This window comes from Nycticebus coucang, chromosome 8 (genome assembly GCF_027406575.1).
Source record: "Nycticebus coucang isolate mNycCou1 chromosome 8, mNycCou1.pri, whole genome shotgun sequence".
NCBI classification, from domain to species: domain Eukaryota; kingdom Metazoa; phylum Chordata; class Mammalia; order Primates; family Lorisidae; genus Nycticebus; species Nycticebus coucang.
The window spans coordinates 42,664,311-42,682,149 of record NC_069787.1 but is presented as its reverse complement, the minus strand read 5'-3'; the positions used below and the strand labels follow the sequence as shown (position 1 = coordinate 42,682,149).

The following is a 17,839-nucleotide window of genomic DNA, read 5'->3' as shown; positions in this document are numbered from 1 at the left end:
TCTATGCCTTTCTCTTAATTTACTATCAACTTAAAACCTCAAAAAAAAATAGTATCAAGAATAGTATCAAGTTATTTCCAAGCAAATAACTTGGAAAATATAATATTTTGCTTTGAAAAACTAAAGTATAAAATGAGATATAACTTCAACATGGCTTATTGAGATTTGAATTCAATACTTACCAATTTCCACAATCGAAAAACTGTCTTAATAATTCAATAGGAGGTTGAGCTCCATATTTCTCCAGTGCAGGCATATTCATATCATCTATAAAAATTATACACTTCTTTCCCATAGGTGGTCCAAAAACTCCTTTGCGTCTTTTGTCTAATCTAGCCATAATAATGTTCTAAAATGTAAAGAAAGAAGAGTGGCATATTTACCTATAATTGAATACAAGATCATCATTGCTTATGTTAAATCAGTATCAACAAAAAAAGCAAGCTATGGTGCTAGAAATTATGGATTTTCTTTTTTTTTTTTTTTGAGACAGAGTCTTACTCTGCCGCCCTTGGTAGAGTGCCATGGCATCATGGCTCACAGCAATCTCCAACTCTTGAGCTTAAGTGATTCTCTTGCCTCAGCCTCCCGAGTAAACCTACCCACTGAGCTACAGGCGCTGCCCTGAAAGTTCTTTCATTTCTTCTTGGGTCCCCCACAATCCATGCCACCTTGTGTGTGTGTGTGTGTGTGCACGCGCGTGTGTGTCTTTCTTAACTGCTTTCTACAGTTAAGAAACAATTATTGTGGGCGGTGCCTGTGGCTCAAAGGGATAGGGTGCCAGCCCCGTATGTCAGAGGTGGTGGGTTCAGACCCAGCCCTGGCCAAAAACTGAAAAAAAAGAAAAAAAAAAAAGAAACAATTATTGCTTCTTCTTAGGCTTTTAAAAAAAAGGGAGTCAGAGGAGAGCAAGATGGCAGCCGAGTAATAGCTTCCTTGCATCTGGGCACTGTGAGTCTGGGGAGATAGGACTCCAGGCATCTCTGGCTGGTGGGATCTGCCTATCATCACCCCTTTGAGGATACAGGGAGTCAGCGAGAGACTTCTGGACCCCAAGAGGAGGACTAAAACAGTGGAAAACCGGCAAGTGGTCGCGTGTGTTCAATCAGTCTAAACCCGCCGGCAACTGTAAGTTCAGTAGCAGCGAGACTACAAACCAGAAAGGCCTTACCTATGAACTGTTTTGGTGTCTTTGGATTTGGCACTCGGTTGAACTGCCTTGGGGAGAGCCTGAGCGAGAGTGTGGAGAACTTTGGCCGTTGTCTACGGCCCCAATCTGAGCTGCTGAGCCAGATGGAGCTAATAGTGTTTGGCTGTGGGCCACAGGGAGCCATTGTGAGTGATCCGCCCCGGCAAGCTCCGCCCTCAAGGTCGCAGCTAGAATCGGGTGGGAGCTGGTAACCTAGCAACTGAGTAGCCTAAGGGTGGGGTCTGAGCCGCCTTGCAGCCCTAACCCTCAGGGACAGAGTGAGACCGATTTTGGCACACTAGGTAACTGGATAGCCACTTCAGTAGTGATTCCAGCGATAAGCCCTTTCCTGGGAAAGCTTCTGCTCAGTGAGTTTATAAGTTCAAAGTGCCTTTTAAGTGGGCTGAAGAGAGATTTAGGGTGTCTACCTGCTGGGGTTTGAGAAATCAGCAGCCTCCAGTTGTACCAGAACTGTGATTAACGTCTCATACCGCAGAAGACCACGTGTTGCGCAGACAATATTCAACAACATATACATACTGCATTGTTTTTGGTTGTGATTTTTTTTGTTTGTTTCTTTGTTTTTTTATTTTGATGTTGTTGATGTTGTTTTGTTTTTTAATTTCAACATTTTCTGTATAGATCTTTTTTCTTTCTCAATTTTTCTAGTTTAATTATAATTTCCCATTGCTGTCTTTTTCAATAACTAGAACTTCATTTTTGCTAGTGTTTCTACTGCTATTATTTGGTTTTTCACCCAATTTTATCCTGTAAAGTTTTCTGTTTGCTTGTTTTGGTTTGATTTATAGCATTTTTGTCTTTCCTCTCTACTTGGTGGAGGTGGGGTACTCTGTCTGATCAGGTTAGCAAAGAGCTGCTGACCTCAAGGGACCCACCAAACTGGGCACACCCAGAAGGTGGGTTTTTTTTAAGGTTGTGTCAAAGTACCCTACTGCACACCTATATTGCTCTGTCTCCCTCTTTCTGTGCCTCTCTTCTTTTTGTCAATATTCCTTTTACCCACCCCCTCTCCATTCTCTATTTTTTTTTTGTTTTCACTTGGTCCTCCTTTCTTTTATCCCCTTCTTGCTCTTCAACCTTCTCACCCTTCTGGTCCTGTACGAAAAGGACTCATCGAACCCATAGTCCACAGGCACGAGAACTTAAAGAGCAAGAGGAAGTGAAAGGAAAATTAGGGCAAGGAAACAGATAAAAGAAATCACTCGTGAGGAAGAATCAGCAGAAAACTCCAGGCAACATGAAGAACCAGTGCAGAACAACCCCGCCAAGGGACCAGGAGGTAGCTACTGCAGAGGATTCCACCTACAAAGAAATGTTAGGAATGACAGAAAGGGAATTTAGAATACACATGATGAAAACAATCAAAGAAATGATGGAAACAGTGAAGGAAATTGCTAATAAAGTGGAAAACCATAAGGAAATCCAAAAACAGAATCAAATAAGAGATGAACGATATGAAGAATATAAAAAGAATATAGCAGAGCTGAAGGAACTGAAACAGTCAATTAGGGAACTTAAAGATGCAATGGAAAGTATCAGCAACAGGTTAGACCATGCAGAAGAAAGAATTTCAGAGGTAGAAGACAAAGTTTTTGAGATAACTCAGATAGTAAAAGAGGCAGAAAAGAAGAGAGAGAAAGCAGAACGTTCACTGTCAGAATTATGGGACTTTATGAAGCGTTCCAACATACGAGTTATAGGAATTCCAGAAGGGAAAGAAGAATGCCCCAGAGGAATGGAAGCCATACTAGAGAATATTATAAAAGAAAATTTCCCAAATATCACCAAAGATTCTGACACACTGCTTTCAGAGGGATATCAGACCCCAGGTCGCCTCAACTCTAATCGAGCTTCTCCAAGACACATTGTGATGAACCTGTCCGAAGTCAACACAAAAGAAAAGATTCTGCAAGCTGCCAGGAGTAAGCACCAGTTGACCTACAGGGGCAAATCCATCAGAGTGACCGTAGACTTCTCTAATGAAACTTTCCAAACAAGAAGACAATGGTCATCTACCTTTAATCTACTTAAACAGAACAATTTCCAGCCCAGAATTCTGTACCCTGCTAAGCTAAGCTTCAAAATTGATGGAGAAATCAAATCATTTACAGATATACCAACATTGAGGAAATTCGCCACAACAAGACCAGCTCTACAGGAAATATTTCAACCTGTTCTGCACACTGACCACCACAATGGACCAGCAGCAAAGTAAGAACTCAGAAATTGAAGGACAGAACCTAACCTCCACACTGATGCAAAAGATAAAACTAAGCAAGGACTCTCACAAATTAAGATGAATAGAATACTACCACACTTATCAATTATCTCAATAAATGTTAATGGCTTGAATTACCCACTGAAGAGACATAGATTGGCTGACTGGATTAAAAAACACAAGCTATCCATTTGCTGTCTGCAAGAAACACACCTGGCTTCAAAAGACGAATTAAAGCTCCGAGTCAAGTGTTGGAAGACAATTTTTCAGGCAAATGGAATTCAGAAGAAAAGAGGAGTTGCAATCTTATTTTCAGATTCATGTGGATTTAAAGCAACTAAAGTCAAAAAAGACAAAGATGGTCACTTTATATTGGTCAAGGGAAAAATACAACAAGAAGATGTTTCAATTCTAAATATTTATGCACCCAATTTAAATGCTCCCAGATTCTTGAAGCAGACCTTACTCAGTCTGAGCAATATGATATCTGATAATACCATAATAACAGAGGACTTTAACACTCCTCTTACAGAGCTGGACAGATCCTCTAAACAGAAATTAAACAAAGATATAAGAGATTTAAATGAGACCCTCGAACAACTGTGCTTGATAGACACATATAGAACACTCCATCCCAAAGATAAAGAATATACATTCTTCTCATCACCCCATGGAAGATTCTCCAAAATTGTTCATCTCCTGGGACACAAAACAAATATCGACAGAATCAAAATTGAAATTTTACCTTGTATCTTCTCAGACTATAAGGCACCAAAGGTGGAACTCAACTCTAACAAAAACACTTGACCCCACACAAAGGCATGGAAAATAAACAATCTTCTGTTGAATAACAGATGGGTGAAGGAAGAAATAAAACAGGAAATCATTAACTTCCTTGAGCATAACAACAATGAAGACACAAGCTACCAAAACCTGTGGGATACTGCAAAACCAGTTTTGAGAGGAAAATTCATCGCTTTAATGCCTACATTCGAAAAACAGAAAGAGAGTGCATCAACAATCTCACAAGCCATCTTATGGAATTGGAAAAAGAAGAACAATCTAAGCTTAAACTCAGTAGAAGAAAAGAAATATCCAAAATAAAATCAGAGATCAATGATAATGAAAACAAAAGAATCATTCAGAAAATTAATGAAAACAAGGAGTTGGTTTTTTGAAAAAAATAAATAAAATAGATAAACCATTGGCCAGACTAATGAGAAATAGAAAAGTAAAATCTCTAGTCACCTCAATCAGAAATGATAAAGGGGAAATAACAACTGATCCCACAGAGATAAAAGAGATCATCTCTGAATACTACCAGAAACTCTACACCCAGAAATTTGACAATGTGAAGGAAATGGATCAAAATTTGGAATCAAACCCTCTCCCTAGACTTAGCCAGGAAGAAATAGAGCTCCTGAACAGACCAATTTCAAGCACTGAGATCAAACAAACAATAAAAAATCTTCCAACCAGCGGCTTCTGTGGCTCAGTCGGTAAGGCGCCGGACCCATATACCGAGGGTGGCGGGTTCAAACCCGGCCTGGCCCAAACTACAACCAAAAAATAGCCGGGCATTATGGCGGGAGCCTGTAGTCCCAGCTACTTGGGAGGCTGAGGCAAGAGAATCGCTTAAGCCCAGGAGTTGGAGGTTGCTGTGAGCTGTGTGAGGCCACGGCACTCTACCGAGGATCATAAAGTGAGACTCTGGCTCTACAAAAAAAATTAAAAAAAAAAAAATCTTCCAACCAAAAAATGCCCTGGTCCAGATGGCTTCACTCCAGAATTCTATCAAACCTTCAAGGAAGAGCTTATTCCTGTACTGCAGAAATTATTCCAAAAAACTGAGGAAGAAGGAATCTTCCCCAACACATTCTAGGAAGCAAACATCACCCTGATACCAAAACCAGGAAAAGACCCAAACAAAAAGGAGAATTTCAGACCAATCTCACTCATGAACATAGACGCAAAAATTCTCAACAAAATCCTAGCCAATAGATTACAGCTCATCATCAAAAAAGTCATTCATCATGATCAAGTAGGCTTCATCCCAGGGATGCAAGGCTGGTTTAACACACGCAAGTCTATAAACGTTATCCACCATATTAACAGAGGCAAAAATAAAGATCACATGATCCTCTCAATAGATGCAGAAAAAGCATTTGATAAAATCCAGCATCCTTTTCTAATTAGAACACTGAAGAGTATAGGCATAGGTGGCACATTTCTAAAACTGATTGAAGCTATCTATGACAAACCCACAGCCAATAGTTTACTGAATGGAGTAAAACTCAAAGCTTTTCCTCTTAGAACTGGAACCAGACAAGGTTGTCCTCTGTCACCTTTACTATTCAACATAGTGCTGGAAGTTCTAGCCAATACAATTAGGCAAGACAAGGAAATAAAGGGAATCCAAATGGGAGCAGAGGAGGTCAAACTCTCCCTCTTTGCTGACGACATGATCTTATACTTAGAGAACCCCAAAGACTCTAAGACTTTAAGACTCCTAGAGGAGTCTCCTAGAAGACCACAAGACTCCTAGAAGTCATCAAAAAATACAGCAATGTTTCAGGATATAAAATCAATGTCCACAAGTCAGTAGCCCTTGTATACACCAATAGCAGTCAAGATGAGAACCTAATTAAGGACACAACTCCCTTCACCATAGTTTCAAAGAAAATGAAATACCTAGGAATATACCTAATAAAGGAGGTGAAGGACCTCTATAAAGAAAATTATGAAATCCTCAGAAAGGAAATAGCAGAGGATATTAACAAATGGAAGAACATACCATGATCATGGATGGGAAGAATCAACATTGTTAAAAATGTCTATTCTTCCCAAAGCAATCTACCTATTCAATGCCACTCCTATCAAAATACCAACATCGTACTTTCAAGATTTGGAGAAAATGATTCTGCGTTTTGTATGGAACCAGAAAAAAACCCCGTATAGCTAAGGCAGTTCTCTGTAACAAAAATAAAGCTGGGGGCATCAGCATACCAGATTTTAGTCTGTACTACAAAACCATAGTGGTCAAGATAGCATGGTACTGGCACAAAAACAGAGACATAGACGCTTGGAATCGAATTGAAAACCAAGAAATGAAACTAACATCTTACAACCACCTAATCTTCGATAAACCAAACAATAACATACCTTGGGGGAAAGACTCCCTATTCAATAAATGGTGTTGGGAGAACTGGATGTCTACATGTAAAAGACTGAAACTGGACCCACACCTTTCCCCACTCACAAAAATTAATTCAAGATGGATAAAGGACTTAAATTTAAGGCATGAAACAATAAAAATCCTCAAAGAAAGCATAGGAAAAACATTGGAAGATATTGGCCTGGGGGAAGACTTCATGAAGAAGACTGCCATGGCAATTGCAACAACAACAAAAATAAACAAATGGGACTTCATTAAACTGAAAAGCTTCTGTACAGCTAAGGAGACAAGAACCAAAGCAAAGAGACAACCTACACAATGGGAAAGGATATTTGCATATTTTCAATCAGACAAAAGCTTGATAACTAAGATCTATAGAGAACTCAAATTAATCCACATGAAAAAAGCTAATAATCCCCTATATCAATGGGCAAGAGACATGAATATAGACATGAATATATTCGTCTGTCTCTAAAGATGACAGACGAATGGCTAACAAACACATGGAAAAATATTCATCATCTCTATATATTAGAGAAATGCAAATGAAAACAACCCTGAAATATCATCTAACCCCAGTGAGAATGGCCCACATCACAAAATCTCAAAACTGCAGATGCTGGCGTGGATGTGGAGAGAAGGGAACACTTTTACACTGCTGGTAGGACTGCAAACTAGTACAACCTTTCTGGAAGGAAGTATGGAGAAACCTCAAAGCACTCAAGCTAGACCTCCCATTTGATCCTGCAATCCCATTACTGGGCATCTACCCAGAAGGAAAAAAATCCTTTTATCATAAGGATACTTGTACTAGACTATTTATTGCAGCTCAATTTACAATCGCCAAAATGTGGAAACAGCCTAAATGCCCACCAACCCAGGAATGGATTAACAAGCTGTGGTATGTGTATGCCATGGAATGCTATTCAGCTATTAAAAAAAATGGAGACTTTACATTCTTCGTATTAACCTGGATGGAAGTGGAAGACATTATTCTTAGTAAAGCATCACAAGAATGGAGAAGCATGAATCCTATGTACTCAATTTTGATATGAGGACAATTAATGACAATTAAGGTTATGGGGGGTGGAAAGCAGAAAGAGGGTCGGAGGTGGGTGGGGTCTTGGTGTGTGTCACACTTTATGCGGGCAAGACATGATTGCAAGAGGGACTTTACCTAACAATTGCAATCAGTGTAACCTGGCTTATTGTACCCTCAATGAATCCCCAACAATAAAAAAAAAATAAATTAAAAAAAAAAGGGAGTGACAACACTCAATAATCCAGTATTAATGTAAAAAAGGTTCACTTAAACTTTGGTCACTAAAACTTAAATTTAAAACTTAATTTAAAACACCCAAAATAAGTTTTACAATTCTATTTAAAGTCATAGAAGATTAACACAGTTGCTCATTTAATACATAATTTTAAACGCTTACCAAATAAAGTAAATTAATAGTTATATACCTGTTTCTGTCTTTAAACTAACCTGAACCTGATTGGCACTGGTCCGTGCAGAGAAATTAACATAAAAAGGAAAGTACCGGTCCTTTTCCAAGTGATTCATTAGTTTATCCTTCACATACACTGATTTTCCTGTACCCGTTGGACCCACGAAAAGCAGTGGCCTTTATAAAAACAATAAACATATCATTCAAAATGGAAAAAGTCAGAATACATACCTAAAAAGGAGGATGGAGTTAGTTAAAAACTTACATAATAAATCATCTTTATCTAAAAATTCACATCTTAACCTGTAATTATTATTTCACAAAAGACTTATGAACGTAATGATTGAGACACATTTTTACTTAATGTTGCAGAGACTTTAACAGCAATAAACTGTTAATTGAACAGATATAATGCGATATACAAAACACTCATAAAACAAATAATAACACGTTTAATTTTTCAGAAAAGAAAGTCAAAATTTGTCTGCTCAGAAAAGGGCTCTGTGTTTGTACATTTTAGCTGAGGTCCAGAAAAGGGGGGTAGCTGTGTAGAATAGAATAAATGACCATAATAAGATTGGTTTAGGGGTTTCACAGTTATCTAAACAGCATAAAGTTTTTGTGACAGATGGAATGACAGTGAATTATAAAGGTGCAAGTTATGGATACTTGTTAATAGCATTTTTTTTGAGACAGTCCTCTTGCTTCAGTCTACTGAGCAGCTGGGATTACAGGCACGCACCACCATGCCTGGGCTAGCTTTTCTATTTTTAGTAGAGATGAGGTCTCCCTGTTGCTCAGGCTGTTCTCCAACTCCTGATCTCAGGCAATCCTCCCACTGCAGCCTCTCAGAGTGCTATCATCCTATTAGAATGGCACTGTTACATTTAAAATTCCTGTTTACAGCAGAGTTCCTTACTTTGCATAGGTAATACTCAAATCCATGAGAAATGTATATCTAATTGTGTCCATAGTAGGGACTATGATGTCTTGAATCTTGACAGATTTATCTCCCAAATTAGTACTTTTAATTAGTTCATTCCAATGGAGCCAGCGACCTCGGTTTTTCAACTGTCAGAGAAAATAAATTTTAAAATATAATCATGTACTTGTAATATCTAAAAGTCTCTTTCAATGCTTACACATTTATAATATTAGTTATTTTAAATTTTAGTCTTTCCCCCCTTTAATGAAATATTAGATTCATATAAATGAATGTATACAATTATATCTTAGGTCATAAGGCAAATTAATACAAAGGACATCCAGGAGAGGCAGAGCAAGATGGCAGCCAGGTAACAGCTTCCTTGCATCTGGGCACCGTGAGTCTGGGGAGATAGGACTCCAGGCATCTCTGGCTGGTGGGATCTGCCTATCATCACCCCTGAGAGGATACAGGGAGTCAGCGAGAGACTTCTGGACCCCAAGAGAAGGACTAAAACAGTGGAAAACCAGCAAGTGGTCACGTGTGTTCAATCTGTCTAAACACGCCCGCAACTTCCACAGGCACGAGAACATAAAGAGCAAGAGGAAGTGAAAGGAAAATTAGGGCAAGGAAACAGATAAAAGAAATCACCCATGAGGAAGAATCAGCAGAAAACTCCAGGCAACATGAAGAACCAGTCCAGAACAACCCCACCAAGGGACCAGGAGGTAGCTACTGCAGAGGATTCCACCTATACAGAAATGTTAGGAATGACAGAAAGGGAATTTAGAATACACATGTTGAAAACAATGAAAGAAATGATGGAAACAATGAAGGAAACTGCTAATAAAGTGGAAATTAAACAAAAGGAAATTCAAAAACAGAATCAAATAAGAGATGAACAATATGAAGAATATAAAAAGGATATAGCAGAGCTGAAGGAAATGAAACAGTCAATCAGGGAACTTAAAGATGCAATGGAAAGTATCAGCAACAGGTTAGACCATGCAGAAGAAAGAATTTCAGAGGTAGAAGACAAAGTTTTTGAGATAACTCAGATAGTAAAAGAGGCAGAAAAGAAGAGAGAAAAAGCAGAACGTTCACTGTCAGAATTATGGGACTTTATGAAGCGTTCCAACATACGAGTTATAGGAATTCCAGAAGGGGAAGAAGAATGCCCCAGAGGAATGGAAGCCATACTAGAGAATATTATAAAAGAAAATTTCCCAAATATCACCAAAGATTCTGACACACTGCTTTCAGAGGGATATCAGACCCCAGGTCGCCTCAACTCTAACCGAGCTTCTCCAAGACACATTGTGATGAACCTGTCCAAAGTCAAGACAAAAGAAAAGATTCTGCAAGCTGCCAGGAGTAAGCGCCAGTTGACCTACAGGGGCAAATCCATCAGAGTGACCACAGACTTCTCTAATGAAACTTTCCAAACAAGAAGACAATGGTCATCTACCTTTAATCTACTTAAACAGAACAATTTCCAGCCAGAATTCTGTACCCTGCTAAGCTAAGCTTCAAAATTGATGGAGAAATCAAATCATTTACGGATATACAAACATTGAGGAAATTTGCCACAACAAGACCAGCTCTACAGGAAATACTTCAACCTGTTCTGCACACTGACCACCACAATGGATCAGCAGCAAAGTAAGAACTCAGAAATTAAAGGACAGAACCTAACCTCCACAATGATGCAAAAGATAAAACTAAGCAATGGACTCTCACAAAATAAGACGAATAGAATACTACCACACTTATCAATTATCTCAATAAATGTTAATGGCTTGAAATCCCCACTGAAGAGACATAGATTGGTTGACTGGATTAAAAAACACAAGCCATCCATTTGCTGTCTGCAAGAAACACACCTGGCTTCAAAAGACGAATTAAAGCTCCGAGTCAAGGGTTGGAAGACAAATTTTCAGGCAAATAGAATTCAGAAGAAAAGAGAAGTTGCAATCTTATTTTCAGATACATGTGGATTTAAAGCAACTAAAGTCAAAAAAGACAAAGATGGTCACTTTATATTGGTCAAGGGAAAAATACAACAAGAAGACATTTCAATTCTAAATATCTATGCACCCAATTTAAATTCTCCCAGATTCTTGAAGCAGACCTTACTCAGTCTGAGCAATATGATATCTGATAATACCATAATAACAGGGGACCTTAACACTCCTCTTACAGAGCTGGACAGATCCTCTAAACAGAAATTAAACAAGGATATAAGAGACTTAAATGAGACCCTAGAACAACTGTGCTTGATAGACGCATATAGAACACTCCATCCCAAAGATAAAGAATATACATTCTTCTCATCACCCCATGGAACATTCTCCAAAATTGATCATATCCTGGGACACAAAACAAATATCAACAGAATCAAAAGAATTGAAATGTTACCTTGTATCTTCTCAGACCATAAGGCACTAAAGGTGGAACTCAACTCTAACAAAAATGCTCGACCCCACCGAAAGGCATGGAAATTAAACAATCTTCTGTTAAATAACAGATGGGTGCAGGAAGAAATAAAACAGGAAATCATTAACTTCCTTGAGCATAACAATAATGAACAAACAAGCTACCAAAACCTCTGGGATACTGCAAAAGCAGTTTTGAGAGGAAAATTCATCGCTTTAGATGCCTACATTCGAAAAACAGAAAGAGAGCGCATCAACAATCTCACAAGAGATCTTATGGAATTGGCCAAAGAAGAACAATCTAAGCCTAAACTCAGTAGAAGAAAAGAAATATCCAAAATCAAATCAGAGATCAATGAAATTGAAAACAAAAGAATCATTCAGAAAATTAATGAAACAAGGAGTTGGTTTTTTGAAAAAATAAATAAAATAGATAAACCATTGGCCAGACTAACGAGGAATAGAAAAGTAAAATCTCTAGTAACCTCAATCAGAAATGATAAAGGGGAAATAACAACTCATCCCACAGAGATTCAAGAGATCATCTCTGAATACTACCAGAAACTCTATGCCCAGAAATTTGACAATGTGAAAGAAATGGATCAATATTTGGAATCACACCCTCTCCCTAGAGTCAGCCAGGAAGAAATAGAGCTCCTGAACAGACCAATTTCAAGCACTGAGATCAAAGAAACAATAAAAAATCTTCCAACCAAAAAATGCCCTGGTCCAGATGGCTTCACTCCAGAATTCTATCAAACCTTCAAGGAAGAGCTTATTCCTGTACTGCAGAAATTATTCCAAAAAATTGAGGAAGAAGGAATCTTCCCCAACACATTCTAGGAAGCAAACATCACCCTGATACCAAAACCAGGAAAAGACCCAAACAAAAAGGAGAATTTCAGACCAATCTCACTCATGAACATAGACGCAAAAATTCTCAACAAAATCCTAGCCAATAGATTACAGCTTATCATCAAAAAAGTCATTCATCATGATCAAGTAGGCTTCATCCCAGGGATGCAAAGCTGGTTTAACATACGCAAGTCTATAAACGTTATCCACCATATTAACAGAGGCAAAAATAAAGATCACATGATCCTCTCAATAGATGCAGAAAAAGCATTTGATAAAATCCAGCATCCTTTTCTAATTAGAACACTGAAGAGTATAGGCATAGGTGGCACATTTCTAAAACTGATTGAAGCTATCTATGACAAACCCACAGCCAATAGTTTACTGAATGGAGTAAAACTCAAAGCTTTTCCTCTTAGAACTGGAACCAGACAAGGTTGTCCTCTGTCACCTTTACTATTCAACATAGTGCTGGAAGTTCTAGCCAATACAATTAGGCAAGACAAGGAAATAAAGGGAATCCAAATGGGAGCAGAGGAGGTCAAACTCTCCTCTTTGCTGACGACATGATCTTATACTTAGAGAACCCCAAAGACTCAACCACAAGACTCCTAGAAGTCATCAAAAAATACAGCAATGTTTCAGGATATAAAATCAATGTCCACAAGTCAGTAGCCTTTGTGTACACCAATAATAGTCAAGATGAGAAGTTAATTAAGGACACAACTCCCTTCACCATAGTTTCAAAGAAAATGAAATACCTAGGAGTATACCTAATAAAGGAGGTGAAGGACCTCTATAAAGAAAACTATGAAATCCTCAGAAAGGAAATAGCAGAGGATATTAACAAATGGAAGAACATACCATGCTCAGGGATGGGAAGAATCAACATTGTTAAAATGTCTATACTTCCCAAAGCAATCTACCTATTCAATGCCATTCCTATCAAAATACCAACTTCGAACTTTCAAGATTTGGAAAAAATGATTCTGCATTTTGTATGGAACCGGAAAAAAACCCCGTATAGCTAAGGCAGTTCTCTGTAACAAAAATAAAGCTGGGGGCATCAGCATACCAGATTTTAGTCTGTACTACAAAGCCATAGTGCTCAAGACAGCATGGTACTGGCACAAAAACAGAGACATAGACACTTGGAATCGAATTGAAAACCAAGAAATGAAACTAACATCTTACAACCACCTAATCTTTGATAAACCAAACTAAAACATACCTTGGGGGAAAGACTCCCTATTCAATAAATGGTGTTGGGAGAACTGGATGTCTACATGTAAAAGACTGAAACTGGACCCACACCTTTCCCCATTCACAAAAATTAATTCAAGATGGATAAAGGACTTAAGTTTAAGGCATGAAACAATAAAAATCCTCAAAGAAAGCATAGGAAAAACACTGGAAGATATTGGCCTGGGGGAAGACTTCATGAAGAAGATTGCCATGGCAATTGCAACAACAACAAAAATAAACAAATGGGACTTCATTAAACTGAAAAGCTTCTGTACAGCTAAGGAGACAAGAACCAAGGCAAAGAGACAACCTACACAATGGGAAAGGATATTTGCATATTTTCAATCAGACAAAAGCTTGATAACTAGGATCTATAGAGAACTCAAATTAATCCACATGAAAAAAGCCAACAATCCCATATATCAATGGGCAAGAGACATGAATAGAACTTTCTCTGAAGATGACAGACGAATGGCTAACAAACACATGACAAAATGTTCATCATCTCTATATATTAGAGAAATGCAAATCAAAACAACACTGAGATACCATCTAACCCCAGTGAGAATAGCCCACATCACAAAATCTCAAAACTGCAGATGCTGGTGTGGACGTGGAGAGAAGGGAACACTTTTACACTGCTAGTGGGACTGCAAACTAGTACAACCTTTCTGGAAGGAAGTATGGAGAAACCTCAAAGCACTCAAGCTAGACCTCCCATTTGATCCTGCAATCCCATTACTGGGCATCTACCCAGAAGGAAAGAAATCCTTTTATCATAAGGACACTTGTACTAGACTGTTTATTGCAGCTCAATTTACAATTGCCTAAATGCCCACCAACCCAGGAATGGATTAACAAGCTGTGGTATATGTATACCATGGAATACTATTCAGCCATTAAAAACAATGGAGACTTTACATCCTTCATATTAACCTGGATGGACGTGGAAGACATTATGCTTAGTAAAGCATCACAAGAATGGAGAAGCATGAATCCTATGTACTCAATTTTGATATGAGGACAATTAATGACAATTACGGTTATGGGGGGAAAACAGAAAGAGGGAAGGAGGGAGGGGGGTGGGGCCTTGGTGTGTGTCACACTTTATGGGGGCAAGACATGATTGCAAGAGGGACTTTACCTAACAATTGCAATCAGTGTAACCTGGCTTATTGTACCCTCAATGAATCCCCAACAATAAAAATAAATAAATAAATAAATAAAGACATCCAGGAATCTACTACTCAATAAATATACACTTTTGGAGGCGGAGCAAGATGGCAGCCGAGTAACAGCTTCCTTGCATCTGGGCACCGTGAGTCTGGGGAGATAGGATTCCAGGCATCTCTGGCTGGTGGGAACTGCCTATCATCACTCCTATGAGGATACAGGGAGTCAGCGAGAGACTTCTGGACCCCAAGAGGAGGACTAAAACAGTGGAAAACCGGCAAGTGGTCGCGTGTGTTCAATCCGTCTAAACCCGCCCACAACTGTAAGTTCAGTAGCAGCGAGACTGCAAACCAGAAAGGCCTTACCTGTGAACTGTTTTGATGTCCTTGGACTTGGCACTGAGTTGAACTGCCCTGGGGAAGGCCTGAGCGGGAGTGCGGGCCGTTGTCTAGGGCCCCAGTCTGAGCCACTGAGCCAGACGGAGCTAATAGTGTTTGGCGGTGGGTCACACGGAACCATTGTCAGTGATCTGCCCCGGCAAGCTCCGCCCTCAGGGTCGCAGAGCTAGAAACGGGTGGGAGCTTATAACCCAGCAACCAAGTAGCCTAAGGGTGGGGTCTGAGCCGCCTTGTAGCCCTAACCCTCAGGGGCAGAGTGAGACCGGTTTTGGCACACTGGGTAAGCGGATAGCCACTTCAGCAGTGATTCCAGCGAGAAAGCTGGGAAAGCTTCTGCTCAGCAAGTTTACAAGTTCAAAGTGCCTTTTAAGTGGGCTGAAGAGAGATTTAGGGTGTCTACCTGCTGGGGTTTGAGAAATCAGCAGCCTCCAGTCATATCAGAACTGTGACTAACATCTCATACCCGAGAAGACCACGTGTTGCCCAGACAATATTCAATAACATATACAAACTGCTTTGTTTTTGGTTGTGTATTTTTTTTCTTTTTTTTTGTTTGGTTGTTTTTTTGTTTGTTTGTTTATTTTGACGTTGTTGATGTTCTTTTGTTTTTTAATTTCAATCTTTTCCATACAAATCCTTTTTTCTTTCTCAACTTTTCTAGTTTAATTATAATTTCCCATTGCTGCCTTTTTTAATAACTACAACTTCATTTTTGCTAGTGTTTCTACCCCTATCATTTGGTTTTTCACCCAATTGTATCCCCGTAAAGTTTTCTGTTTGCTTGTTTTGGTTTGATTTATAGCATTTTTGTCTTTCCTCTCTACTTGGTGGAGGTGGGGTACTGTGTCTGATCAGGTTAGCAAAGAGCTGCTGACCTCAAGGGAACCACTGAACTGGGCACTCCCAGAAGGTGGGGTTTTTTAAGGTTGTGTCAAAGTACCCTACTGTACACCTATATTGCCCTGTCTCCCTCTTTCTGTACCTCTCTTCTTTTTGTCAATATTCCTTATCCCCACCCCCTCTCCTTTCTCTATCTTTCTTTTTTTTCTTATCACTCGGTCCTCCTTTCTTTCATCCCTTTTTTGCTCCTCAACCTTCTCACCCTTCTGGTCCTGTAACCCTTAGTCCACAGGCACAAGAACTTAAAGAGCAAGAGGAAGTGAAAGGAAAATTAGGGCAAGGAAACAGATAAAAGAAATCACTCATGAGGAAGAATCAGCAGAAAACACCAGGCAACATGAAGAACCAGTCCAGAACAACCCCGCCAAGGGACCATGAGGTAGCTACTGCAGAGGATTCCACCTATACAGAAATGTTAGGAATGACAGAAAGGGAATTTAGAATACACATGTTGAAAGCAATGAAAGAAATGATGGAAACAATGAAGGAAACTGCTAATAAAGTGGAAAATAACCAAAAGGAAATCCAAAAACAGAATCAAATCAGAGATGAACGATATGAAGAATATAAAAAGGATATGGCAGAGCTGAAGGAAATGAAACAGTCAATCAGGGAACTTAAAGATGCAATGGAAAGTATCAGCAACAGGTTAGACCATGCAGAAGAAAGAATTTCAGAGGTAGAAGACAAAGTTTTTGAGATAACTCAGATAGTAAAAGAGGCAGAAAAGAAGAGAGAGAAAGCAGAACGTTCACTGTCAGAATTATGGGACTTTATGAAGCGTTCCAACATACGAGTTATAGGAATTCCAGAAGGGGAAGAAGAATGCCCCAGAGGAATGGAAGCCATACTAGAGAATATTATAAATGAAAATTTCCCAAACATCACCAAAGATTCTGACACACTGCTTTCCGAGGGACATCGGACCCCAGGTCGCCTCAACTCTAACCGAGCTTCTCCAAGACACATTGTGATGAACCTGTCCAAAGTCAAGACAAAAGAAAAGATTCTGCAAGCTGCCAGGAGTAAGCGCCAGTTGACCTACAGGGGCAAATCCATCAGAGTGACCGCAGACTTCTCTAATGAAACTTTCCAAGCAAGAAGACAATGGTCATCTACCTTTAATCTACTTAAACAGAACAATTTTCAGCCAGAATTCTGTACCCTGCTAAGCTAAGCTTCAAAATTGATGGAGAAATCAAATCATTTACGGATATACAAACATTGAGGAAATTTGCCACAACAACACCAGCTCTACAGGAAATACTTCAACCTGTTCTGCACACTGACCACCACAATGGATCAGCAGCAAAGTAAGAACTCAGAAATTAAAGGACAGAACCTAACCTCCACACTGATGCAAAAGATAAAACTAAGGAATGGACTCTCACCAAATAAGACGAATAGAATACTACCACACTTATCAATTATCTCAATAAATGTTAATGGCTTGAATTCCCCACTGAAGAGACATAGATTGGCTGACTGGATTAAAAAACACAAGCCATCCATTTGCTGTCTGCAAGAAACACACCTGGCTTCAAAAGACAAATTAAAGCTCCGAGTCAAGGGTTGGAAGACAATTTTTCAGGCAAATGGAATTCAGAAGAAAAGAGGAGTTGCAATCTTATTTTCAGATACATGTGGATTTAAAGCAACTAAAGTCAAAAAAGACAAAGATGGTCACTTTATATTGGTCAAGGGAAAAATACAACAGGAAGACATTTCAATTCTAAATATTTATGCACCCAATTTAAATGCTCCCAGATTCTTGAAGCAGACATTACTCAGTCTGAGCAATATGATATCTGATAATACCATCATAACAGGGGACTTTAACACACCTCTTACAGA

At 39.1% G+C, this 17,839-nt stretch overlaps 1 protein-coding gene across 1 annotated transcript in view; it reads right to left on the bottom strand.

The window, feature by feature from the left end:
* The window catches only part of DNAH12 (dynein axonemal heavy chain 12), a 305,069-nt gene that overhangs the window by 142,874 nt on the left and 144,356 nt on the right, over positions 1–17,839 (bottom strand). Inside the window, exons 37-39 of the mRNA XM_053600535.1 lie at positions 8,974–9,125; positions 8,093–8,231; positions 183–349 (exon numbers count right to left, since the gene is read on the bottom strand). Of these exons, the coding sequence (XP_053456510.1) occupies positions 183–349; positions 8,093–8,231; positions 8,974–9,125 (458 nt within the window). The remainder of the gene's footprint in view (positions 1–182; positions 350–8,092; positions 8,232–8,973; positions 9,126–17,839) is intronic.